We start from the raw sequence: 24,839 nt of genomic DNA on the forward strand, positions 1-24,839 counted from the left end.
TTACTATATTATTATTTCCCTCAGCCGATTCCCCAAGAGCTGAGGAGATCACCAGGAGCCTGGCGGGAATGTTAAGGCAAACTTTCTTTTGTTACTGTTGCATTGTTTCTCAACAAAAATGTTGATTGTTATAATGAAGTATTTTGTTGTCATATACAATGTTTTGCAAAATTCTTTCCTAGGTCTTTTGGATCCTTTGGATCTATGAAGCTTAAATATCAAAAAGTATTGGTATCGGTGATACTGGCCATGTGTTTACTTGGTATCGGATTGATACCAAAATTCCCGGTATCGCCCACCTCTACCTGTGAGTGGCTGCGAAAGACTGGCAGAGGGAGGAGTTTCACCATGCACCAATTCACCAGTAAGAGCGGACCGCTTTCTTCTGCCTTGCTCCTTTCAGCTGCAGTACAGTGAGGTACCCTGCCATACAGACGTCTTCTGGTATCTGTCCCAGCACTACAGACGGGTAAACTGGTGTTTCTCTCATTACTTGATTTCAGAGACTTCTCATACCTCCTTGATACTTGATACTACACTTGATAGAGGGCGAAACGGTTTATTGTAATGGGAAGGTAGTGAAAGCACTTAGAGGAATCGGAGTTATTGACACTGAAGTTGTCAAATTGTGGTCTGAGTTTTGTGAAGAAGGGTACAGGCTGTTATGACCTACCACTGTTGTGGTCTTATTTCATTTATTAACGAAAACCCTTTGAGCTGAAATTGAAACAAAACAAGAAAAGACAAGCTCCATTCTAAAGAAGAATAAACAGTTTTATTTTTCTTCTACTTAAACTACCACCTATGTCAACTACTTATTTGCCTAGGAGTAGGGGCATCTCACCTGTCTTGTTAGATCTGGGGAGGGAGGGTCGAAATCTGTCACACCAGTAAATGCTCAGCTTTCATTGCATACTTCAGGTTGCTGCCGTGACACATATACGTCCTGAAGCCCACCTCACCACATCTCAAGCATTCACTCTGACTATCCAGGGCAGCAAGATAGGTACAAACATACTTGTTAAGGTGAGTACCAAGACTCGAAGCATCGGGGGTGGAGACACAGATCCTGTCACGTGCTCGGTCTTCCTAGGTGAAGCATTGTAAATTAATTAATTGTATTAGTTATTTAATTGTATTAATTGTAAAGTTAACCCCTACAGGGCGGAGGTGGAAAAGCCCCGCTTATACAAACACAAAAGAATTGGCCTTGCCATTCCAGTATTTTCAGAGGAGATTATATATGTGAAGAGTTTCATTATGTATTTCTGTATATCCATTTATTTGCACAGTATATATACTGTGGATATAATGAGTTTTATATTATATTACATAAATCTTATTTCCACCTACATGTTAAACCTGGCATCTCAGCATGCTCAAAGTTACATAAACAAATCTAACAAACAAGACTCTTTCTTTCAGATAAAAGTCCCTCTTTAATTTCATAAAAATGTAACCAATGCAACCAACAATTTCTTGATGTATATTTTCTCGCTTATAATTGCCATCAACACCCTCCTTCCCCACCCAGGCATCCACACTCCTCTTTCATTTTGCTATCCATGTCACACACCCACTAATACAGTTGCTATAAATTCATATCATACTCTTTTGTTCGTTTGCTTATGGACTTCAGCATCCACAACTAAAGGTGTGCACTTCAGCTCAACTTTATTCCATGCAAGCAGTAGCAATTTCTATAAGTTTGTCAATGCTGTAAAAAGCAGAACAGGACAGAAAATATTACTTTAAGTAAGTGTTAAAGTATTTTTTTGGTTTAAATTAAACCAGTCAAGCTGCTTGTTACAGAGAAAGTATGTTTTGAGGTTGCCAAACCATTTTTGTAATTACTAGCCTTGCAAACAAGGGAAGATGCATCAAACCTCTAAACTTTATTGCTGTAACTAGCAGTTGTGGTGACACTGGCTAATTAGATATCTTGTCTGCTTTATCTTACTAGTTAACATAAAGTTGTGTGGAGATTAAATTACAGAGGGTGTACCAAGCAGACGTTTTTTGGTAAATGCTTTAGGGGGCGCTCATAAAACGCTCATACTAATGCCTTTTTTTTCTTTTCTTCACTGGCTTCCTTTACATTGTTTGACCACATGTTCTCAACTTCATCACACCTAATGTTGGTTATTATGCGCTGGGCTCCAAAAGGCTCATAACTCCAGGAGGGCCTCCTTTTATAGATGGTCAATACCTTCATAGGACTTCAGCTCAGCTTAGTCGTTATTGGGCTGTTTACATACATTCAATCAGCAGTTTGTCTCTATAAATGTTATTTTTTGGAGGCTCAGTGTAACAGCTGTGCAATAGTGTTTACAAGCATTTGCAGTTTGAGCTACAGAAAAACACAGTTCTGTTAAAAGCTGAGACTGACTGAGAAGCAATTAAAGAATATTGGAAATTGTGTTCACTGAATGGACTGAAAATGTCTGTCAGCACTGCTTCTTAGTACTGATTTTGTTCATCTAACCTAAAATTTTACTTTGCAGTGTTTCATTGAAAGTATTCACTAAGTTGAATAAAACCAGTTAAATCTCTTATTACCACAAGATCTTTGTTAGTAAGGTTGAACATACATTATGAACCTTATAACTCCACAACTGGCCATTTTTGTAAACTGTCACCGTCACACCTGATTAGTATTGGGTAGTAAGCAGATTAACTTGATAGACTGATTCAGAAATGGAGAAATGGTGGGAGTACTGGTGAGAGTGGAGGGTCTGGCAGGAGAAGGAGAGTATGGCAATAAAAGATTTTTTTCTCAAGATACTATATACACTACAGACAATATATAATTTAATAATTACAACACACACACACACACACATACACACACACACACACACACATTCTCAGCCGCTTCTCCCTCTGGGTCACGGGGGGTGCTGGAGCCTATCCCAGTGGTCACTGGAAGGCAGGATACACCCTGGACAGGTCACCACTCCATCTAAGGGCAATTACAATACATTTTATAATAAAATATTTAATAAGTATTTATTATTTAGAACCCCATTTCCAACAAAGTTATGCCTCTGTGCAAAAAGTAAAACAAAAAAAAAAAACAGTGCAGTGATGTGCAAATCATTTAAACTCTATATTTATTATTGAAAATAGTGCAAAGACAACATATCAAATGAAACTGAGAAATGTAATATTTTGAATTTATTATTTATGCCCATTTTGAATTTGATACAACAAGCACGTTCTAAAAAAGTTAGGACGGGGGCAACAAAAGGCTGGTAGAGTTGTGTACTGCTAAGAAAATAAAAATGGTTTACTGGCTACAGGTCAATAACATGAATGGGTATAAAAAAGCATCCCAGAGAGGCTGAGTCTTTCCCCCTAAGGAGGGGTGCACCACTCTGTGTAAGACCGCAAATCTAATAGTGCAACCATTCAAGAATAATGTTTCTCAACATCAAATAGCAAAGAACTTTTGCTTTTCATCATCTATGGCACATAGATGATGAAAAAAAACAGTATTTGGGCCCTCAGGTGGAACTGCATTAAATTAAAAACACACCCGCAGGCCTGCTTACAAGTAACGCACAGTCAGCAGTTTGTTTCTATAACCATTACCATTTATATATATATATGTGTGTGTGTGTGTGTGTGTGTGTGTGTGTGTGTGTGTGTGTGTGTGTCGGGGGTGATTGTTGTTCAATATAGTATTTGTGACTTGGTGCACTAATATATGCAGTTTATTTTCATGTTTGGTTCACTGTAACAGTTTTGTAACTGTGTACACAAACAATTTAAAATTGAGCCACTGAAAAAATACACTGTTTTTTGAAAGCTGAGACAGAGTGCAAAGAGAAGGAAAGAGGTGCTGCTGCGCCAAATTTAATAAGTGGCAGATTTAATAGCACAATCATAACATTACACACCAGATACTGTTCACTTTTCACAAGCTTTCTTTATCTGATCTGTATTCCGCATTCTCCGTACTGGACTTTGTTGTGCCCTCATTATGCTGAACAGGTTAGTAGATAGCTAAATGAGCTCACCTCAGAAACGAGGTTCAATGCTGAAGTTGTTTCTGAAGGACTCGTTATAAAACACATCAGTAAAATATTACCTGCATTTCTGTTAAAAGCTTATAATATCTGTGTTTAAGCTAGTTCTTAAATTATAATGCACTGTGCGCAGCTTGCCTTGAACATAACACTGCAAATTCCATAGAGGCAGAAATTATTGTGCAGCTAGAACATACTGTGTGACTGTGTTCTGTGATCTAAACTTAACCAGCCTTTCCTCTCATTAGTTAATGAGAAATATTGTCACAGAGAAAATGTACTGTTTTGTGAGTAAACGTAATTTATCACTTTCTACCTCTGATCCAAACAAACAATATATTTTCTGCCTTGAAGATACTGTATGTATCAAACTGTCTGAGGACAGTCCCTGCTAGACCAACCCAGTTTTTAAGGTGGTTTTAAGGACAGTATGATATCTTGTCAAATACAGCACTTAAATCTGCAGAAACCATATTTCATTCATCATTGACTATCAAATCAGTTATTATTTTTGGCTATGCTATTTCTATTTCTACTATGATCTGACTAAGATCTAAATAATGTATTTACGTAAATATTACTTTGTCTCGTTTTTTTTTTTTTTTTTTACATTTTTAGAGTAGTAGATTTGAAATTGCTCTGAAGTTATTTTAAATAAAAGAATCTGGATTATATTCATTCACTAAATGTCTGACAGCAGCGTCTAGAGAGCATCTGGAGATGCTCAATTCTAAAGAATTCCCTTTTTTTTAGCTTTATGGCTTGTGTTATGGACATTATATAGAGCACTGTCACAAAAGTGGCCACTCTCAGCAGGAGAGGAATAGCCAACTAGGTAAACATTATAATCCAAAATATTTGAGAGGTTTGAACGTGACAGGAGTAATTATTTTGTCTAGCAATACATTTTGGTTTAGAAGCATGGTGACGTGCCTTTTTATGCTGATCTTAACATAGTAGCCCTTGGCTCACTATTTAACAAGCTAGCAGAGTAAAGTTGCATCACTAATTAAAATTAAAATTTAATTAAAAATTAAAGCTCAGAAAACAGAACGTTATGGTTTTGAAAGGTTAAGCATTATAAAGTGTTATTCCGATGGCTTAAACAGCTTTGTCTGCCATTATTTGGAGACTCCGAGGATTTATGGGCAAGTGTTGACTTCTGCTGCTGAAGTTGACAGTTGAGTTCATTTGATCCCTCATGTAATAAACTCCACTTCATTGTACTTCATGCATTGGGGATTATCTTTAGGGATAAGGGCTTGTCACAGCTAGTTCTGAAATGAGTGGCAGTTCTTTTCTTTATGCCATTCTTTTTTTTTATTTCCATAGATGGAGAAGGGCAAAAAGACAAAAAGGTATTTATATTAATTATAAAACTATTATCATATATAAAACACTGTATATGAGCATTTATCAGTCAAAGGTAACTATTTGTGCAATGTGTCTAGCAGTGAGGTGAGAGTTGGTCACTGTCTGAATGAAGCTGAGAAGCTGCATGTTGCCAGAAGGAGAAAATCTGCTCTACAGTGCCTGAAGCAGCACAATATATTGTGCAGAGAGGTAAATCATATTCTTTGATATTTACTTTAAGGTTCTACATTCATGACCATAGCTCAAGTGAAAACAAGGTATAAGGCTCTGTATAGTATGATGTTGTAGCGACCTGCTACTGGCTGGGGCTGACTCTGAGAAGCTCATAAGCACATGCCCTCCTAAAAAGGGATTTGAATGTGTTTAAATGTTGTTTGTGTAAATATTTGTTATTATTGTTAGTGTTATTTTGTGTCAGGGTTCTGGGTTTGGTTAGTATATTTAACACTGAGGGTTGGTCGACCATCAGCCTGTGTTTCAGCATCGCTCAAATGTTTTACTGCCATCCTGTGGTCATCTGCTTACTTATATCCGGTACTGCGGTCTGTTTTGCACACATGTTCAGACTGAGAAATCTGAAAGAAATCAGATCAGAGTAAGAGAACACATGTACTGAGAAATCTGATTACGGAGCTAAAATCCTTTCTTAATCGCATTTCTAAGCCTTACTCCAATCTAAGAAATCAGATTATGCTGTTTACATGACCATTTGAATAATCAAATAACTGCAGAAATCTGACTGTGGTTGCATTATAGAGGGCATATAAACACACTCATTGCTGGTATATTGCTAATTTGGTTAGACACATGCTTATTTGGCTCTTTTGCGGTTTTGGTCATAAATGACAGGAACTGTTGAATCATGACAACTTAGGAAAATGACCCAGTCTTGGCTACTAAATGTGACAGTTGGCATGTCAGCATGTCAGGCAGTGACAGTTAAAACAGGTTTTCACCAGAAACATAATTAAATGCTGTCAAGTCGTTTCTGACTCCTGGCGTACATGGATAGTATTTTTCCAGATAATCCTGTCTTCTGTTTGAGTTTTCAGGTTGCTTAGTAGTTGCTTCATGATTCCTCTATCTTGTATCTGGCCGTCCTCCTCCTCGTTTACCTTCCACTATTAAAAGCATAAGTCTTTTCCAGTTAATTTTTCCCAGAATGTGGTCAAAGTAAGATAAGCAAAGCTCCTGTTTGCTTATTTGGGCTTGGATTAATCTTTCACTTGACAAACCACCTGCTGAATCGGCTTTGAATAAAGGACTTTCATTTATTCCCACACCCATCATAGTTTCTTCCTGGCCAAAGGACTTTAAGTTCTTCAGCATTAAGCTTTCCAGCTCCGCCTATTCATGAACTAACTTGCACAGGAATGTTCCCAGCAATAAACACTCAGAGGGAGAGAACAGAGTGTAGCACATGAGGGCAGTCAGCTGCCTGATGCCGTCTCGTTCATTTACTGTGAGTAATGTATCGACTTTATTTATAAAGGTCTAGCTTACAACAGTCCAATAGACCTACATCAGTGAAAGAAAAAGGCGGCTTCCTGCATGAGGAAAAAAAATCATTTAGCCCCATCTGTAATAACTTACTCCTACTCCATTCTTACAGCAAAGGTTTATTGTGAGACTTTTTTGTCTTTTCTGAGAGTTCATTGCTCACCACTGTGTGCCGTCTCCCTTCAGCAGAGCAAGTATCTCATGGCAAGATGTGTTAACATTAGTGACGTAACCATTTATCTTGCTGTCTCATCAAATATTCATCATACTACACGCATAGGCTGTATTTCCCATGAGGTAAATGTAGTAAAGTAAGTCAGGCCTGGGGTCAGGGGGGGTCATGTACTTGCTACTTCTTGGTGATCTCTTTAGGAAACATTTTCATAGCTTTGCTGATGACATCCTATTTTATCTGATGATCAAGACTCTGTAGACAGACTAACCAGCTGTGTGTCAGAAATTTTCGGGGGATGTTTTCTACATTTAAATCACAAAAAAATAAATACTATATTATTATAAACGTAGTCACTAAAATAGCTTTTTATCATCTGAGGAACATGGCTAAAGTTCGGCCTTTTCTATCTCAGAGCGACGGAGAGAAACTTGTTCATATATTTGTTACAAGCAGACTTGATTACTGTAATGCTCTTCTTAAGAAAACAATACATTCTTGGCATTCTTGGTACAAAACAGAACAGCACAGATCCTAACAAACATAAAAAGAGAGATCATATCACTCTGTTTTAAAAGAACTGCTCTGGCTGTATCATTCAGGCCAGGTTTTAAAGTTCTGCTGCATTTTTAAGGCTCTAACTGACCTAAACCCTGCTTACATCACAGAGTGTCTGTTCCATCTAGGGATGGAACCGGTCACAGGGCCAGTTCCCTAACCTCCAGCCCACGACTTCTGACTGGTTTTGCCACCTTCCGCTATAGGAGCGTGTATAAATAATATAGAACAGGCTACATCGCTTAGCATAGTAGGCTTTGAATGCAACACACTGCACTACACACTAAACACTTAAAATGCACATTTTAAGATCACAATTATTTCATTAATGAGGCTGCAGGTCAAACAACAGCAATCCGTCACGATTGGCCCCTCCCAGTCTTCCATGTGCGTCTGTTTACATGTCCATGTGCGTCTTTGTTTGGTTTCCTCCCGGTTCTGCCCCTTTGTTTCTTGTCTCCACCCTTGATTGTTCCCACCTGTTTTCCACCTGTGTCCTGTTATCCCTTGTTAGCCCTCTTGTATTTAAGCACTGTGCTTTCCCTAGTCTAGTGTTTGATGTGTATGTAGTGTTTGGATTTGTGTTCTGTGTTTCTATTTTGTTATGTCTGTCCCTCCTGCTCTCCGTGTTGGCTCACTGACCCTGGACCGTTTTAACCTTGATTCCGGATTTGCCCTCAATAAATCTCGCTTATCTCCACATATGCGTGCGCCTCCTTATCACTCCCCACCATTACACAATCAGAAAAAAGCAGATATTCAATGTCACAAACAATAAACAGGTAAAAAGTCTAATGTATGAGAGCAAACAACTAAAACATTACAGAACTCAATCAATCTAGTGTGTCAAGGACTTAAGAGCAAGTGAGAATAATATTTCGATATAAAACATGGGCTTATTTTTTACCATATTGGTATTTCTAATATAACGTGGTATAATAAATAATGTGGAGGCAATGAGTGTGTTGTGCACAGTTGGAGGGAAGTAACTCCCAGCTAGCTTTGAACCAGTGACTCTGGCCTTGAAAGCCCAAAACAGTAGGACAAATTCAAGAAACGGACTAAAAGAACAAAAGCACAACAGGAGGAGCTGATTGTATTTCACTATATTTCACCTTTTTCTTTCCCTTTTCTTCTTTTCTCTTTACGTCTGTCTACTAACTTAGAGCTGTGCTCAATTTTCTGTTTTTCTTTTTACCCTTCTCTCTTTTTCTGAGCTTAGAGCATGCTATTTTCTCTTTACCCTTTTCTTCTCTCTCTGTTTTTTTCAGCTTAGAGCTGTGCAGTTTTTTCCTTGTTTTTCTTTTTACCCTTTTCCTCTCTCGCTCGCGCTCTCTCTCTCTCTCTCAGCTTAGAGCTGTACTTTTTTCTTTTTGTTTTTCTGTTTTTACCCCTTTCCTTTCTCTCTCTCTCTCTCTCTCTCTCTCTCTCTCTCTCAGCTTAGAACTGTGCTGTTTTCTCTTTTTTTGTTTTTCTCTTTTTACCCCTTTCCTCTCTCTCTCTCTCTCTCTCTCTCTCTCTCTCTCTCTCTCTCTCTCTCAGCTTAGAGCTGTACTTTTTTCTTTTTGTTTTTCTGTTTTTACCCCTTTCCTTTCTCTCTCTCTCTCTCAGCTTAGAACTGTGCTGTTTTCTCTTTTTTGTTTTTCTCTTTTTACCCCTTTCCTCTCTCTCTCTCTCTCTCTCTCTCTCTCTCAGCTTAGAGCTGTGCTGTTTTCTGTTTTCTCTTTTTACCCATTTTTCTCCATCAACTCTTTTTTCTCTCCTGCCCTCTTAAAAGTCATAAATGCTGGTAACAGGTGTGCCTGGTTGGCAGTGATTACCCCTTGGTATTCTGGTATTTTCAGTCTCCTGGAGTAACAGTACCTCACCACCGATGCCCTCTGCTGGCAGCCGGCAGCACAGGCTGAACCTTTACACTCAGGAATACAACTGATCATATTGAAGACATGAATAGGCAATTATTGAGTGCTTTTCAAACCAGTGCTTTACATATGACATACAGTTCTCCTGCACATGTAACTGGTACACCTATTGTTGCAACAATTGATTCTTTAACTGAACTTGTCTCTAATTATGTGGGTACATATGTACATGTCCTCTTGTGACACAATTGCACATATACTTTAGACACATCATGGATTTTCTTGAACATGGTTGTTACTTTTGATGGTAAAATATATTTGGTTACATTAGATGTTGTTCTAATCCTGAGCCATGAATAAATTATAGATATATATTTATTTTCATCTTTACTTTTATTTCTATCATTTATTTCTATCATTACTTAAATGGTATTTCATCATAAATATCTGCATCCATGAACAAGCTGACATCCTTGGAACAACACAACTGCTCTTTGGTAGCAACACAAGACAAAACTGAATGTTTACAGCAACACATTTCACACAACGTCCTAGATATAGCAGAGACACAGATGTTTGATTATTTAAGATTTGTGTTCAAATGATGGCAGGATGAGGTGCCTAACATCGCAGTGCTGGGCTCTGGTGGTGGTTTGCGAGCGATGGTTGGACTGCTGGGGTCACTGTGTCAGCTGAAAGAAGATGGACTGCTGGACTGCATCATGTACCTGAGTGGAGTTTCAGGATCTGTTTGGTACTGATACAGAACACACCCGATGTCTGCATTAATCATGTATTATGAATGAATGACTAAATATATTTCATTTTGGACAAATCCACAATGAAAGAGACAGAGACAGGTTTTCTGTTGTGGCTTATGAAACAAATAAAAAGCTAGAAAGTGGCCCAGTGTTAAAAATATGGCCATATAAAAATAAGTATATTACAAACAGCATATTGCGTGCTAATCCTGAACATACTGTTACTGCCCAAAAAAGGGCATCTCACCTCATTTGCTTTTACTACAAAATGTCTTAAATGTCTTGGGGGGCAGTCGTGGGGTGGAGGTTAGGGAACTGGCCGTGTGACCGGAAGGTTGCCGGTTCGATCCCCAGGGCCAACTGAGGTGTCCTTGAGCAAGACACCTAACCCCCAATTGCTCCCCAGGCGCTGTGGATAGGGCTGCCCACCACTCCGGGCAAGTGTGCCCCCTAGTGTGTGTATATTCACTAGTGTGTATGTGTTTCACTTCATGGATGGGTTAAATGTGGAGGTGGAATTTCCCCGTTTGTGGGATTACAAAAGTCTCACTTAACTTAAATAGATGGTCTTAAATAGTAGGACTTAGTAGTTCAGGAGTAGATGATTGGCTTATTTACATACATTCAATCAACAGTTTATCTCAATAACTAGTATCATTATTTATGCTTTGATTGATGTACAATGCAATATTTGTGATTTAGCAAATTGATTTATTTTTCGTGGTAAGTCGAAGCATTTGCAGTTTGACGTACAGGAATACACAGGTTTGTTAAAAAGTCGGGACTGAGAGGGAAATCACTGAACGTGTTCTGCTTACGTGGAGGGACATAGCTGTTCCTGATCTGATTGTGTTGTTGTACTAACCGTGTGAACAGTTCTAAAAAGGTAAACTAACTACTGAAAATGTTTGCTAGCAAAAACTATAAAGAAACACTCACCCATCTGTTCTCTGAAGGTGCATGGCATCGCTATATAAAGAACCAGACTGGTCCACCAAACTGGAGACTGTGAAAGATACCATCGTCCGAAGGCTTGCTGACGGCAGTGTCAGCTGGTGGAAGATGGGTCAAAAGCTGATGCAATACTACTCAGAAAAAGACAACTTCAGCCTGACCGATGTGTGGGCAGCACTGATTGTGTCTAACATGGTCAAAGAGGTACAACTAGTTCACTATTGTCAGGGTTGCCAGATCCAGCAAAAATTGTCTGCGAAACTGTGCTTAAAACCAAAAAGGAAAATCTATACCAAAATTTAAAGTATCCAAAAACAAAGGAAAGAGGATGAAACTATAATACACAGACATATGCAAAAGTTTAGGTGCCTCTAGTTGATTTCTTAGATGAAAATAAGTACACATCCTCTACACATTTACAACTACAGTTTATGTTAAATGTATCATATTTAAGGAAAGAACAGACATCAAATAAATAAATAAATAAAATAATTTAAAAATTAACATGGCCATGGAAAATAGCTTCATTTAAAAAATGCTCAATGAAACCCAATGCAAAAAACTTTTTTGTTCAAAATACTTTTCATTTTTAAATAGATTAATGCAGGTGATGGTTAGGGCTGGCTGCCATTATTATGGGGGTATTTCAGTAATGCATTGGTTTTATTTTCACATGTAATTTTCTGAATTAACAGATTGATGAACACAGAATCTCAGAGCAGAGGGGCAACTACACCAATGAACCGTATCCCATTTACACTGTGATTGACAATAGAATGAGTACAGGTAATTTATGATGAGTGTGCATTTTTATATATATATATGTCTGTGTGTGTGTGTGTGTGTGTGTGTGTGTGTGTGTGTTAAAATGGAAAACTTACAATATATTCTCTTTGTAGATCCTTGGTTTGAGATCACTCCAGATGAGTCAGGTTATTCTCTCTCTGGAGTCTTCGTTGATTCCTCCTCTTGGGGAAGTCTGTTTAAGAAAGGGAAAAAGATTAAAGACCAGCCTGAGATGGACATGCTGTACTTACAAGGTAACAAACACTGTGTTAAAAAACCTTATTACTAAAGAATTTTAGAAATAGACCCTTTATTTTAGAACCTCTCATAATGTATTTTTCTACCAAAGACCACTGAGTTAAATAATAATAATAAATAATATTTTGTTATGAAAGGTTGGAACAAAACACAGTGCAAGAGACCCTGCAACCCTCAACCACTAGTCATGTCAGTCACTAAATCACTAAAACTATTAATGTACAACTTAAATGTACTTTACAAGTAAATACAACTGTACAAGTTGTATTTACAACTTAATGTAAATACAACTTGGGTGGTGGGGCTTTTGGAAACATTCTCTAATCGAGTTTACAAAGTAATCTCATTTCTTTAGCTAGAAATCATTTCATAACATTTTTTTTTAGTTCTTTGACTATGAAAAATGAATCAGTAGTCTACAATGTAAGCTTGTTTCCACCTCTTTTCAAGAATCCAGTATTAATTACACAATGCAGGGACTAAGATGAAAATGCGAGGATAAAAAGAATGAATTAACTTGTTAAACACACTGCACACATAGCTGTATAGTTATTCAGTTCATTGACAGGGGATGCGTATAGCAAGCATGACTGCATAGTTCATAGCTATTTATTAGAATGACATATATATATCTATGACTCAGGTGTCCATGAGCAAGACACCTAACCCCCAACTGCTCCCTGGGCGCTGCAGATTGGGCTGCCCACCGCTCCGGGCAAGTGTGTTCACTGCCCCCTAGTGTGTGTGCTCTCTAGAGTGTATGTGGTGTATCACTTCACGGATGGGTTAAATGCGGAGGTGAAATTTCCCCGTTTGTGGGACTAATAAGGGTCTCTTAAACTAATATATTATAAATTAATTTAGTCACCCCAAAACATGACTGATGTGTGACAACAGTGTGCTACATTAGTTATTTTCTGTTATGTAGCTGCTACTTTGAGACCCATACTGTATTTTATTCTGTTTGAAGTTTTTGTTGATATTCAATGGTGAAAGAAAAAAAAAAGTCAGTTTTAATCACTTAGAGCCATCACACTCTAATTCCAAGTCCCCTTACCCCAGACCCAGTCCAGATAGCATTCCAGTTAATTTACCAGATTCAAATACAGAACTGTAAGGTATCTCATTTGGAACTAGTCTCAAGCAAAGGGGAGAAGTACAACACAGGTGAACAATCAATAATCTGCCAATGTTCTAAGAAAGTAGTATATGCATTATCATATATTAAGACACTGCATACTGCATCATGTCTTGAAAAGTTTGCGATTCTTAAAGCCCACATGTGTTCACAGGTAAGTATAAATGAACTGATTACACCAGAAATCCTTTAGAAACAACTGAATTAACTGCCTAAGCAAAATATATACAACTTACACACAACTCAGACATGCTGAGTGGACTAGCAGGTAACAGTTACAACGCTGTTAACAAAAAATACAAATCAAATTACATCACTGTGCTTGATTATATGTATACGCTTACTTGCCACTTTATTAGGTAATGCTGCCTTGTATTTACTGGTCTTGAATCAGGTCGATTTAATATATATGTAGTTTTGCAACTGCAAATTGTAGCTGATAGTTTTCTCTGCATACTTTGGTAGCCCCCTTTCACATCATTCATCAATGATCAGGACTTGCCAAGACCACCACAAAGGAGATACTATTGGTCAATTCTCAGCACTGCAGAGACGCTGACATCATAGTAAGTGTGGTACTAGTGTATCAGATACAGCAATGCTTTAATCACCCCAGGGTCACTACTGGACTAAGAAAAGTCCACTGATGAAGGACTAGAGGAACACAAACTGGTGGACTGACAAAGTAGGACTCTCTAATAGAGTGGACAGTAAGTGCACACAGTATTTAAAAACTCCACCAGCACTGCTGTGTCTGATCCACTCGTACCAGCACAACACGCACTAACACACCAGCACCATGTAAGTGTCGCTGCATTGCTGAGAATGTTCCACGAATAATACCTGCTCTGTGAAAAGAGACAGATGGTCTTGAGTCTGTAAATCAGGAGTACTGTAAAAATAGCCAGTAAACATATATGTAGAGTATGTTTGCGAGAGAGAATGAACGTCTGAATCCTACCTGTTAAATATACTCAGCTCTTGACAGATGTCAGATGTGGACGTCTCTGGTCAATTTCTTTGTCACTTGCAGTTTGTGAAGATGGATTCCTCATGACTGCCGTTAAAATGAAGAAATAAGTGAGCAAAGTTAGTAATAAATACTCACCATAAAAAACATAAGGATAAGGAATCCTGAACAAACAATAAACAGTATCAAAATAAATCTATAAAGTAACAAGAAAAACAAAGGTATATGCAAAGCAATACAAGCAGATTACTGTGAACAGCACTGTACTGTCTTTTACAGTAGCACACTGTCATCTGAATGTCATTTCTGTCATTCAAACACCAGTCAGTCTCTCGACGCCCCCCCGTTTAGGTTTGAGCCCATCATGGTCAGCACAGGTTAGCCAGAGTGAATCGGGTGTCCTGCAGAGATATTAACTTAGCCTAAGCCCCTCACATAGCTAGCTAAGATAGCTTAGGTAATTTCCCTAGCTAGCAACTCTAACAAGTGTACACACTAGTTTATCATAAATTCGACACCGTCTCACTTTAAAATGGTAATTTAGCTAATTTAGCTAACTTAACTAGTTAGTTAACTTAACTGTTAGCATGTGATGCTAATTTTCGTTTTGCCATATGAAGAGTTCAACATTCACAAATTACAGAATTAGGTTTGAATGAATATCTGATCATTTATTCACCAAACGCATTTTGAATCCTTTCGAAGTTTCCAGAAGCGGCTCTAGGTGCACAGTTAGCGCCTCTGCAGTGACGGCCCGGAGCTCAACACGGGTGTAATCTGCTCTCCTCAATACGGGTGGAATCTTTCCGTATGTCGTTTGCCCACACATCAGAGAGTCTCGTCTCTGACTGTATTTCAAAAGCAAAATCTGTAGTTTAAGTCCAGGCCAGGCTTTTATGCTAACTAAAACTAAAAGGCTTTCGCTAGCAAGCTTAAATTTGACTTACTGCATGGGAAATTCAACATGTTTGCTAAGCTGCAGAAACAAAAGAAAGGGCAACTGCTACAGCGACTAACTTGGAAATTGTTTGTTTCCTAGCAATAATTAAAAAGGTCTTCCCTTTGGGAGGTTGGAGGACTGCAACCCCTGAAACGTGTAGTCAGGGGTGTCCATGAGGCACAAAATGCCTTGGGCAGAAGTGTGAGGTGATTAAAACCAATGACTTCCCAATGAGTAAAATCTATTGATTTTCTGCATGGTTGTTCCTCATGAAACAAGTAAATTCTACTCAATGGATCACAGCTAATTTTATTCAACCAAAACTAAAATGCAATTAATAAAACAAATTTATTGGATTCAGCTCTGTTTGATTTCTAACCGAACAGTTATTTAGGAAATATGAACTCCAGTCCCACTTTTTTACAGTGTATATATTATTTTGGTGTTGTACCTCACACTTAGCTGGTTTTACCTGGAACTTATTCATCGTTTTTCATTTCCTTGGAATTTGGACAGGTCTGTGTGGCAGTGTGATGGCGCATAAGGAGGAGCTGCTTAAGGCGCTACACCATATGATACCAAGTATGAACCCAGTCAAATTCTCCATCAACCATTCACTTACTGTACAATTTAGCAATTTATAAAATGTTCTGTAATTAAATCAGTGCAGTTTTGTAATCTAGAAGCCAGTATATAACAATAAATGCCAAACTGAGATAACGTGAAGATTACATGAGTAAATTGATTGTTGAATTAAATGAATTGAGTGCATTGACTTTATTAAAAGAAGATAACAAGAGAAAGCAAGCAGTTGAACTGTTGCCCCTACATAACAATAAGTGTTTATGTAATACTTAGTATATCAGTTATTTTACATGCAAATATGAATGATATACTGCAATTCTCCATTTACATTTGTTTTGCTAGCTACCTTGAGATGTGAGTGTCACCTTTAAATTTTATGGATATAAAGGTATTATGGATATTAATTTTAAACTTGCAAAGGACTGGTACTGGAATATTTTGATTATTAATTATTTAAAGACAGTAGTTTTACATTATGAAAAAACATTGATGGCAAATTTTTGAACATTGATTCCAAACTTTAACAAAAGGTTTGTGTATCTGTAAAAGGACTTAAGTGTAAACCAAGTGACTTATGAATCTGACATTGATGTAAATGTAAACAAAGTTACTTAAGATTTGGATTAACAGTTCATGCTCTATATTCACTTCTATTGTCTTTTCTAGTGGTCCTCAGCAACCCTGAGAAAGAAAAAGCAAATACAAACTTAACTGGTGGTGCCACCTTTTCTTCTTCACCTGTACAGCTTAAGGGAGGTAAGGATTCATGTTCATGTCTATTTTCAATGTTACTTTGAGGGTGCACTGACTTAAAAACAATTTGGATAAAGACTTGGAACTTAGTACAAACACTTAGACCAAATGTGTGTACTTATTTATTATGAATGCCAGTTTAGGTTGTACTCCTATAGTTCTTTTTCTTTAAATACAGCTATCCATATGCTGAATTAACCTTGTGACTCAAGTAGCTCATTGTGTCCACAAGTACCTAATATCTCACCAACTACCAGCTGCATCATTTGTTTTTGTTTTTGCCTAGAAGTACATCAAGAGCACCAAGTGCTCTTAACTCTCTTGGGACTACACGTGTCTACCATGGTAAAGGAGAATCCTAAATTTTACCTCAACACCATGGATGACCTACTGAAAGGTTGTATTCACCAACAAATCACATGATCAAAAGAATATGTGACAGTTTAACTGTCCTGACATTAAAAGAGTACTTTTTGGTGTTTAATGATTGGCTAGTTTTTATATCTCTAGTTGTACATGGTTAAATAATCTCTCTTCTAATTAAATAGGAAAGAAAAGTCCTCCTGTAAAGCCAAAGACATCGTCGGAAGGGCCGATGTCTGAGACAGAGCTCAAGACGTACACCCTGCATGTATGCAATTCTTTCTCTCATTTGTTTGAAGGAAGGCTATCTCCAAACAAGTCAGAGAAGCTTTCACCCAGTAAGTAGAACAGGTACCTTCTTTAAATCTTTGAATGTAGTGCACAAATAAGTATCTGGAATTACAACCTAGTCTTGGATCTTCGTGTGACAGATATTCTCAGACTGACTGTGGACAATATGTGTGCTAAACCCCTTAAATGGTCAGGGCCCATCAGTAGGTCTGAAGTTTTAATAGACTTTTAATAAATTCGGCCAGTTTGCATTATAGCCCATGTATTTACTGAATAACCAGCCTTAGTATGTAATAAACCTGGAATTTTAAGGGATCAATGCATGTGTGGGCACTGGCTAAAAGACAACAGAGAGAACAAGCTGTAGGGGTTGACCCGCCTCCACTGAGATCAGCCCATAAACACACCTATTACTACTATTTCACTATTAAGAATCAAAGTATGCGACTAAGCCACTCTCAGCTGAAGGATGAGAGCAACCTATTTATACTTAACTTAACGTAAATATACTTACTAATAAAAATACTAAACACTAACAATCATTAAGCCTTCCCCTCAAGGTTTATTCAGTTATAAGAATGTCAGATAATGGAAGATTTCCAGTGAAATATCACTAAATAATGGATATTTTCTTTCTTCAGAATTACAAGCATGCTTATAATGCTAATACAACTTTCAAATTTTCCTAAGCATTAAAGGCATATGCATTAGAAATTGATAGTAATCACTGAACATAGTTTGATCAATTAATTATTACACTTTGCATCCTGTCAAATTAAAAAAAGGAAAGCTTTAACCCCAATATACAACATTCAATTCTGTATAGCAATGGGTTTAAGCACTAGCAGCTTGGGAGGTTGCAAATTGCATCATTAAAAAGAGATAAAATGTTATGTTATAATTTTAGTCTTACGAACTCCTAGGCTTTGTTGAAAGACTAACAGGCTTTACACTGGTCCCAGATAGCAGGCCTTGATCCCAACAAGGTAAATAAGAAATGCAAAAGAAAGATAAAAGACATAAGAACACTACTTAAAGAAAAAAAGAGAAAATAAGACTATCAAAGCTACATTATCACAAAACTGAAAAACAGTAATACTAAACAGATGCTAGTGCTAAACTACCATGTGCACTTGTTAAAAAGATACAAAACAGATGTGCTGTTAGAACCTCCCACCTTTATAAAACATTAGCTGACTAGCTACACTGCTGCATCACTTCTCATACCTGTATGGTACTGCAAAACCTTGTATCTTTTTTTTTGGTCATTTTTCATTTATGGGTCATTGACATTATGCTAATTTTTGTGTCCAAGTCCATTATGCCCCCAAAACATAATTTAATAAATACATGACATATATAAAATTATTCCTGACCTGTTATCCAGTCCTAGTAGGCCATTACACATGTTACTTCCATAATTTGGCTAGAATGTCCTGAAAATTGAAAGAACAACCTGATTTGTTCTTATTTTTTCTCTCATGTTGCTTGTGTTGTTTTACCAGATGCTTTTGGTGGAAAACCAGAGACATCTTTGAGAGAGAGCTCCAGTAAGTGCTCCTTTGAACCTTTGATACATGATACAGCTATGAAAGAAAAGCTAGTCTTGCTCTCCAGTGTGGTGAGCAGACATACCCAGCCTCCTTAAATAGGAGAAATCCTGTCACATATCTGCACACATGTGGGTTAGCTAATTTACAGTTACCAGTAATATCTACCAGACCATGCGGTGTCAGCAATGTGAAATATTACTGCTTCAGTATCAGTTCCCATGATCAAGTGAACATTTCTCCTACCAGTGAAAAGTTATTCTTGAAGGAGTGTGTTTCAAGTTTCTCCTTATACACTCCAAAACTGAAACGGACTGAAAACGTGCATTCTTGACATACTTCTGGCTTGGTATTTCATCAGTTTCAGGATGAGAATGCAATGTTTTTTCTGTTACTATAGTACTATATATTTTTATATACTTTCATACAATGAAAAATATACGTTCAAATGAAAAGATACACATCTGAGAAAACCCCAAACAGATTAAACTGATTTCTTTTAAAAAAGGAAAAGTGAGTCCATACTAAATGTGAGTTTTTGAAGCTTTGACTTATAAGTTACTGTTGTCTAGAATTAAGGCAGAAATTGTAGCAAGTTCTGGGATAGAGATCAACCTTACTTTGCTTTATTTTTGTTTGATTTTATTTTGTTAGACACATTGATTGACATGTTTACCAAATGGATCTGGGGAACATCGTACAATTATCTCCACGGCATGACAGGTAGGAAAGCTTTGCTTAATAAACGAAAAACTTGAGTATTCATTACATTGGTATTCACTCTGGTGAGTATTCAGAAGCTTTTACTTTTTTAAACCAATGTTGCAGCCTAAAATAAATTTCATCAGCAAAGACCTTAATATATAACAGCTATTGTTTATTTGTGGAAAATGTAGAAAATACATATATATATATATATATATTGCTGGTTTAGTTGAATCATACATTTTTATTGTTGGGTCCATAAATATTTGGAAATAGACAAATTTAGCTGTGTACTCCAGCACTGGATATAAAACTAAACAAGGAATATGAGCTCCATTTGCAGAGTGATTTGAGGGTATTTACACCCAAATTGGTTGAAGAGTGTAGGAATAACCATTTTCATAGACAGCCCCAAACTGTAGGGGCTCAAAAGTAATCATACATTTGGTGGTCCTGCTGTTCTATAGCCAGATGTGTGTTATTCTCTCATTACTTCAATTACAAATCAGCGGATAAAAGGTTTATACTACAGATTTCCAAGATGACTTTTGCATTTCCTCTCAGTGTGAAGTCCAAAAAGCAAGCCATCATGAGGCTGAAAAAAACCAAACACAAAAAATGCATTGGCAAAAACATTAGGTGTAACCAAATTAACAATAGCCACGTTTACATGCAGCCTAATAATCCGTTAATAATCAGACTAATAGCTCAATCGGAATAGAATATGTCCATGTAAACACCTCAATCGGAATAGTCTAGTCTGATTGAGGCCATTCGGAATACAGTTTCTGTCCGATTGAATGAGGTGGGTAAACCTCTAAATAATCCATTAAATAGAAGAATAATATCTGTGTAAATACCTGAATCCGATTACATTCCCAATCGGAACGTGTAAGTATGTTCTGCACATGCGCGTCGTGTCATAGCGAAAGCTTTATACCGGTCAGCGCGGCGGAGCAGAAACGGGTCTGCAGAGGAGACGAGGTTTATACTCTGAGCTTTAAAAGACAGCGGTGGGACGGACGTCCAGCTGCTGTGTCTCAGAACACGACGTCTTCCTCTCGCCACTTCCTTTATAAGTACAGGTGAAGGGCGTTTCTCTGCGTCTGACCTCAGGATAAAGCAATTAAAACACAATCGCGCCAACTAGAAACTCATCTTGCGATGACTGGACCTCACATGATGTTCGCTTTAACAGCGTTTAGTGGTACTCCACACATGCACTTCATTTACAACGGATTACTTGTAGTGGGCATGTAAACGAAGATTTTCATCAGACTGTTGTATAGAGTGAGCATAAACACCTCAGTCTGAGTCTGTAATCCGATTGTATTCAACTGGATTGGCAAAAATCTTTGCATGTAAACACAGCCAATGTAATGCATTCTTTAAGAGAGAATTAAAGATTGAAGAATTAAGAATTTGCAGAGTTCTAAAATTCTCTGATTTCTCTGTAGAAGTGTGATCATCAAACTTCTACACTTGTAGATTCTGAATTATACAATAGAGTTTTAAGTAATATTTTTACATTTGTTTATATTTATATCATTTTTATATTTATTTTCTACAATTAGCCATCTGTTCAATTCTAAAGAACCCAGCTTGGTGCCCTCAATTGATGTTTGTTGTCTTTTTCTTGGCTTTTTCAAGCACAGGTAAATCACATTAAGCAGAACATGATTCATAATATAATTCAACATCCCCCTGCACTGGATTTTATTCCCATAATAGCTCAAAATTCTTCATTTTGATGCACTGTTGAGGTTAATCAGTCTGTAGTATCTGAAATTGTGTCTAAAAATCTCCTAGAAGCCATTCATTCCAGATAGAGAAGAGGTCAAGGAAAGTAAAGTTGAAAAACACAATAATTACAGAATAATTAAATGACTGCATGGGAGAGCTTTAGCATCTTCATAAAGTGTTGTTTGACTATGTCATCAGTGGAAGGCGTCAACCCCAGTGTCCTTAAAGCAAAGACAAGAGGCTACATAGATGCTGGACTGTTACTCAACTTACCCTATTTCTCAGTGCTGAGAAAAGAACGAGACATTGACCTCATCGTTTCCCTTGACTTCGGTGTAGGAGATCCTTTTGAGGTACTACACACATGCATATATGTATATTTATATACTGATGTGGCAAATGAATTATGAATTCACCAATCAGGAGACTAAAAGGGTTCTTTGGAAAGACGCCAGAGAATAACCATATTTGGTTCCATAAAGAACCTTTCAATGAATGATTCCTTATAGAGCCAATTTGTTTATGAGATGTATTGACGTTTAAAGAACCTTTGTTAAAGGTAAATGTTCTAAACCGATTAAACTGTTTTCCCAAAATGGTACATCCTGTCACATGACTAGATAATCGCATTTTTAAGGCATGAATACTTAATGAAGCAGTCGAGACTAAGGATTTTATCATTTTAAACTCAAAGCAAAAGTAAAAAAAATAAACAAACAGTAATTTGGCAATAATCTTTTAAATTGCTAATCAGTGCACTTTGTCACTATCAGTGTATCACTGCAGTGGCAGTGGACAAGCTGTCCACAGAAGAGTTAAACATACCATTCACTGCACAGCACATAGAAACATTCCTTAATAAACAGGTCCATCAGTTGTGTTGCCGCATTCTTACCTGGGATGTCTAGCAAAATCAACAACTTAAGTTTTTATATCTTTGTATTACACAATAATACACAGCCTAACACACACACACACACACACACACACACACAAATACAGTGTATTTATAGGAGCTAAATCGATAATTGTCTCTCTTTTTGCAGACGGTGTATAAAGCTGCTGCAATGTGTAAAGACCTACAGATTCCTTTCCCTAAAGTCGATGTACCCCCTGGAGAAAAGGCAAAACCAAAGGACTTCTATGTGTTTAAAGATGACACCAAAGCTCCAACTGTGATTCACATCCCTCTTTTCAACGATGTGAACTGCAAGGGTAACTCTAACATATTGAAAAGAAGGTGCTAAACTGTATGTAAATTATGGGGCAGTGCCAGAATTTTTCACAGGGTGCTACAGGGATAGGTAAACATTTGAAGGGGGTGTTATAACCAGACCTACTGTGGAGGATGTTTTTCAGCACACTAGAGGGTGTGGCGTAATTTGTGACTTCCGTTGTCGCGCTAAAGTCAGTTTCAAGATTGATGGAAATTCAATAAGAAGTTTTAGTATTTTAACACACATTGGGCAGAAGGTCATTAGAATGGCTGAAAAAAATCACATTCAAAAAGGGTGTCAACATTCACTGGGAACTGATTACATTGGTTGAAAATTGTGTAAATCAATAGGCTTTCTGTCACCTGAATTTCACCAGGACTGCAAAGTATGCAAAGTTTGTATGTCCCTCGATTTCTTGAAATTATGCAAATTATGCACAGGATGGTTGTCAAAGAAAGTACATAGCTGAGTTCCAAAAACGCTGTCAGATATCTGTTATTTTGTAATCATCAATACAATTTAAAACTCTAAAGACAACATATATTGCTGTAAAGTTTTGTTATCGTCAGTAACAGCAAAAAGGAAGAAGCACTAATCTGTCTTGGGGTAGTTTTTAACACTTCTTTCCCATAATACTGATCATTGACTTATGCTTTAAAATTTCTATTTCTTTTTTGGTGTATTTTGCAAAAATATGTACAGTAATAATTTAAAAACGTAAGCAGTTCATATAATTTTAGTGAAATAATGTAAAGAAAAAATCCCACTGAATCTCTACACTGAATATTTAGGATATTCCTCTTCTTATTGTTTTTTTGCTTTAATGTTGACATATAAAGCATGAAATATTGTGGGGAGTGATGAGATGGACACATACGCTGAGATGAACGAGTTTTATTTTGGGCAAATCCAGGGTCATAGTTAAAACGGTCCAGGTTCAAACAGCCAATACGGAGAGCAGGAAGGACAGACATGACAAAATGAACACAGAACCTCAAACAAGAACCAAACACCACAAGAATACAATATAATACATCAAACACATTCAAACAAAGACCAGCACTAGACTAAGGAAAACACAGGGCTTAAATACAAGAGGGCTAACGAGGGTTCACAAGACAGGTGGAAAAGGTAAACAGAAAAGCACATGGAGGAGTGGGAGGAGCCAATCGTGACAAATTTGAACTTGACAAGTACTTTGTTCACCCACACTCTTTAAAAAGATGGTTCTTCAAGGATTCTTTAGTAAAAACTATTGTTCTATATAGAACTGTGATCACTCAAAGAACCGTTTCCATGATTAAAGGGTTCCTTGCTTGTATTTGGTTCTATATAGAACCTTTTTGAAAAAGAATCATATACAACACATTCACCATCTAGAAACCTTTCATTATGCAAATGGATCTTTGAGTGTTCATGCTTTTATATGGAAGAACCAACTTCTTGAGGTTATTCCACCAACCCTCTTGGCCTGCTGAGTCAAATCACAACAAGACCATGGCAAACAAAGGCTGAGCGCATGCAAATATTTAAGATGAATGAACATGTGTAAAGATTGCAAGTACATTCACTCTGTATTTGTGTTCTCCCTTTATGTATCTGCATTCTCCCCAGATATATATATATATATATATACCCCCCAGGTGTTGAACCCGGGTAAGTGAAGATGTAACAGAAATAAAGCAGTGCTCTAAATAATAAATGTCTGTTTCCTCAGGAGAAGTTGAGAAGTGGAGGCAGCGATATCAGACTTTTCAGATGAGCTACAGTCATGAAATGATCTCAGATCTTCTGGAGAAAGTGGGACTAAACATCAAAAACAACAAGATGAAACTGCTCAAGGAAGTTAAAAACATCATTGAAGAAAGAAAACTTCTAAACATGGAAAAGCCTGATGTATATAAATAAGACAGCATCATGAGTGCTTCAAGAAAATGTGCTGAACATCAGTTGTTTTGAAAATGTAAACAATATCGGGGTTATGTGGGTGGACATTTTATGACTTAATCCCATTTTATGGTATTTTATGGGTGGACATTATGAATTTTATAAATGGGAACCAATTAAAAATAATCATAGAATATAGAAATGTAATTTTTTGGTTTGTTTGTTTTGTTTTTGATGGACTGTATCTTGTTTTCATTTGCAGTGTTTCACAGTGTTTCTCATTAAAAGGTTAAAATTATTACTAGACAGAAATGAGTTCTCGTGTTTTTATAATTTGTAGCTTAGTATGAGTGATCAAGAAAACAATAATACATTAGTCTTTTAGTTAAAATATATATATATATATATATATATATATATATATATATATATATATGATGC

The 24,839-nt window shown here is 37.1% G+C and overlaps 1 protein-coding gene across 4 annotated transcripts; it reads left to right on the plus strand.

The window, feature by feature from the left end:
* Positions 1–408: 408 nt before the first annotated feature.
* On the plus strand, positions 409–24,628 carry LOC108440894 (cytosolic phospholipase A2 gamma-like). 4 transcript variants are annotated; one of them, XM_017720084.1, is made up of 17 exons: positions 409–469; positions 922–1,026; positions 5,364–5,389; positions 5,483–5,594; positions 10,109–10,251; positions 11,215–11,416; positions 11,908–11,998; positions 12,112–12,252; positions 15,821–15,886; positions 16,556–16,645; positions 16,929–17,039; positions 17,191–17,343; positions 18,802–18,846; positions 19,501–19,569; positions 21,493–21,647; positions 22,341–22,509; positions 24,229–24,628. In XM_017720084.1, exons 3-17 carry the CDS (start codon positions 5,364–5,366, stop codon positions 24,417–24,419), a joined length of 1,764 nt encoding a protein of 587 aa, XP_017575573.1. In that variant the 5' UTR covers positions 409–469; positions 922–1,026; the 3' UTR covers positions 24,420–24,628. The 4 variants fall into 4 exon arrangements, with proteins under 4 accessions (XP_017575573.1, XP_017575575.1, XP_017575574.1 ...); XM_017720086.1 differs by having other exon boundaries at positions 5,486–5,594; XM_017720085.1 differs by lacking the exon at positions 922–1,026 and having other exon boundaries at positions 418–469.
* Positions 24,629–24,839: the final 211 nt, after the last annotated feature.

The sequence above is a fragment of the Pygocentrus nattereri genome, chromosome 1, assembly GCF_015220715.1.
Source record: "Pygocentrus nattereri isolate fPygNat1 chromosome 1, fPygNat1.pri, whole genome shotgun sequence".
Lineage (NCBI taxonomy): Eukaryota > Metazoa > Chordata > Actinopteri > Characiformes > Serrasalmidae > Pygocentrus > Pygocentrus nattereri.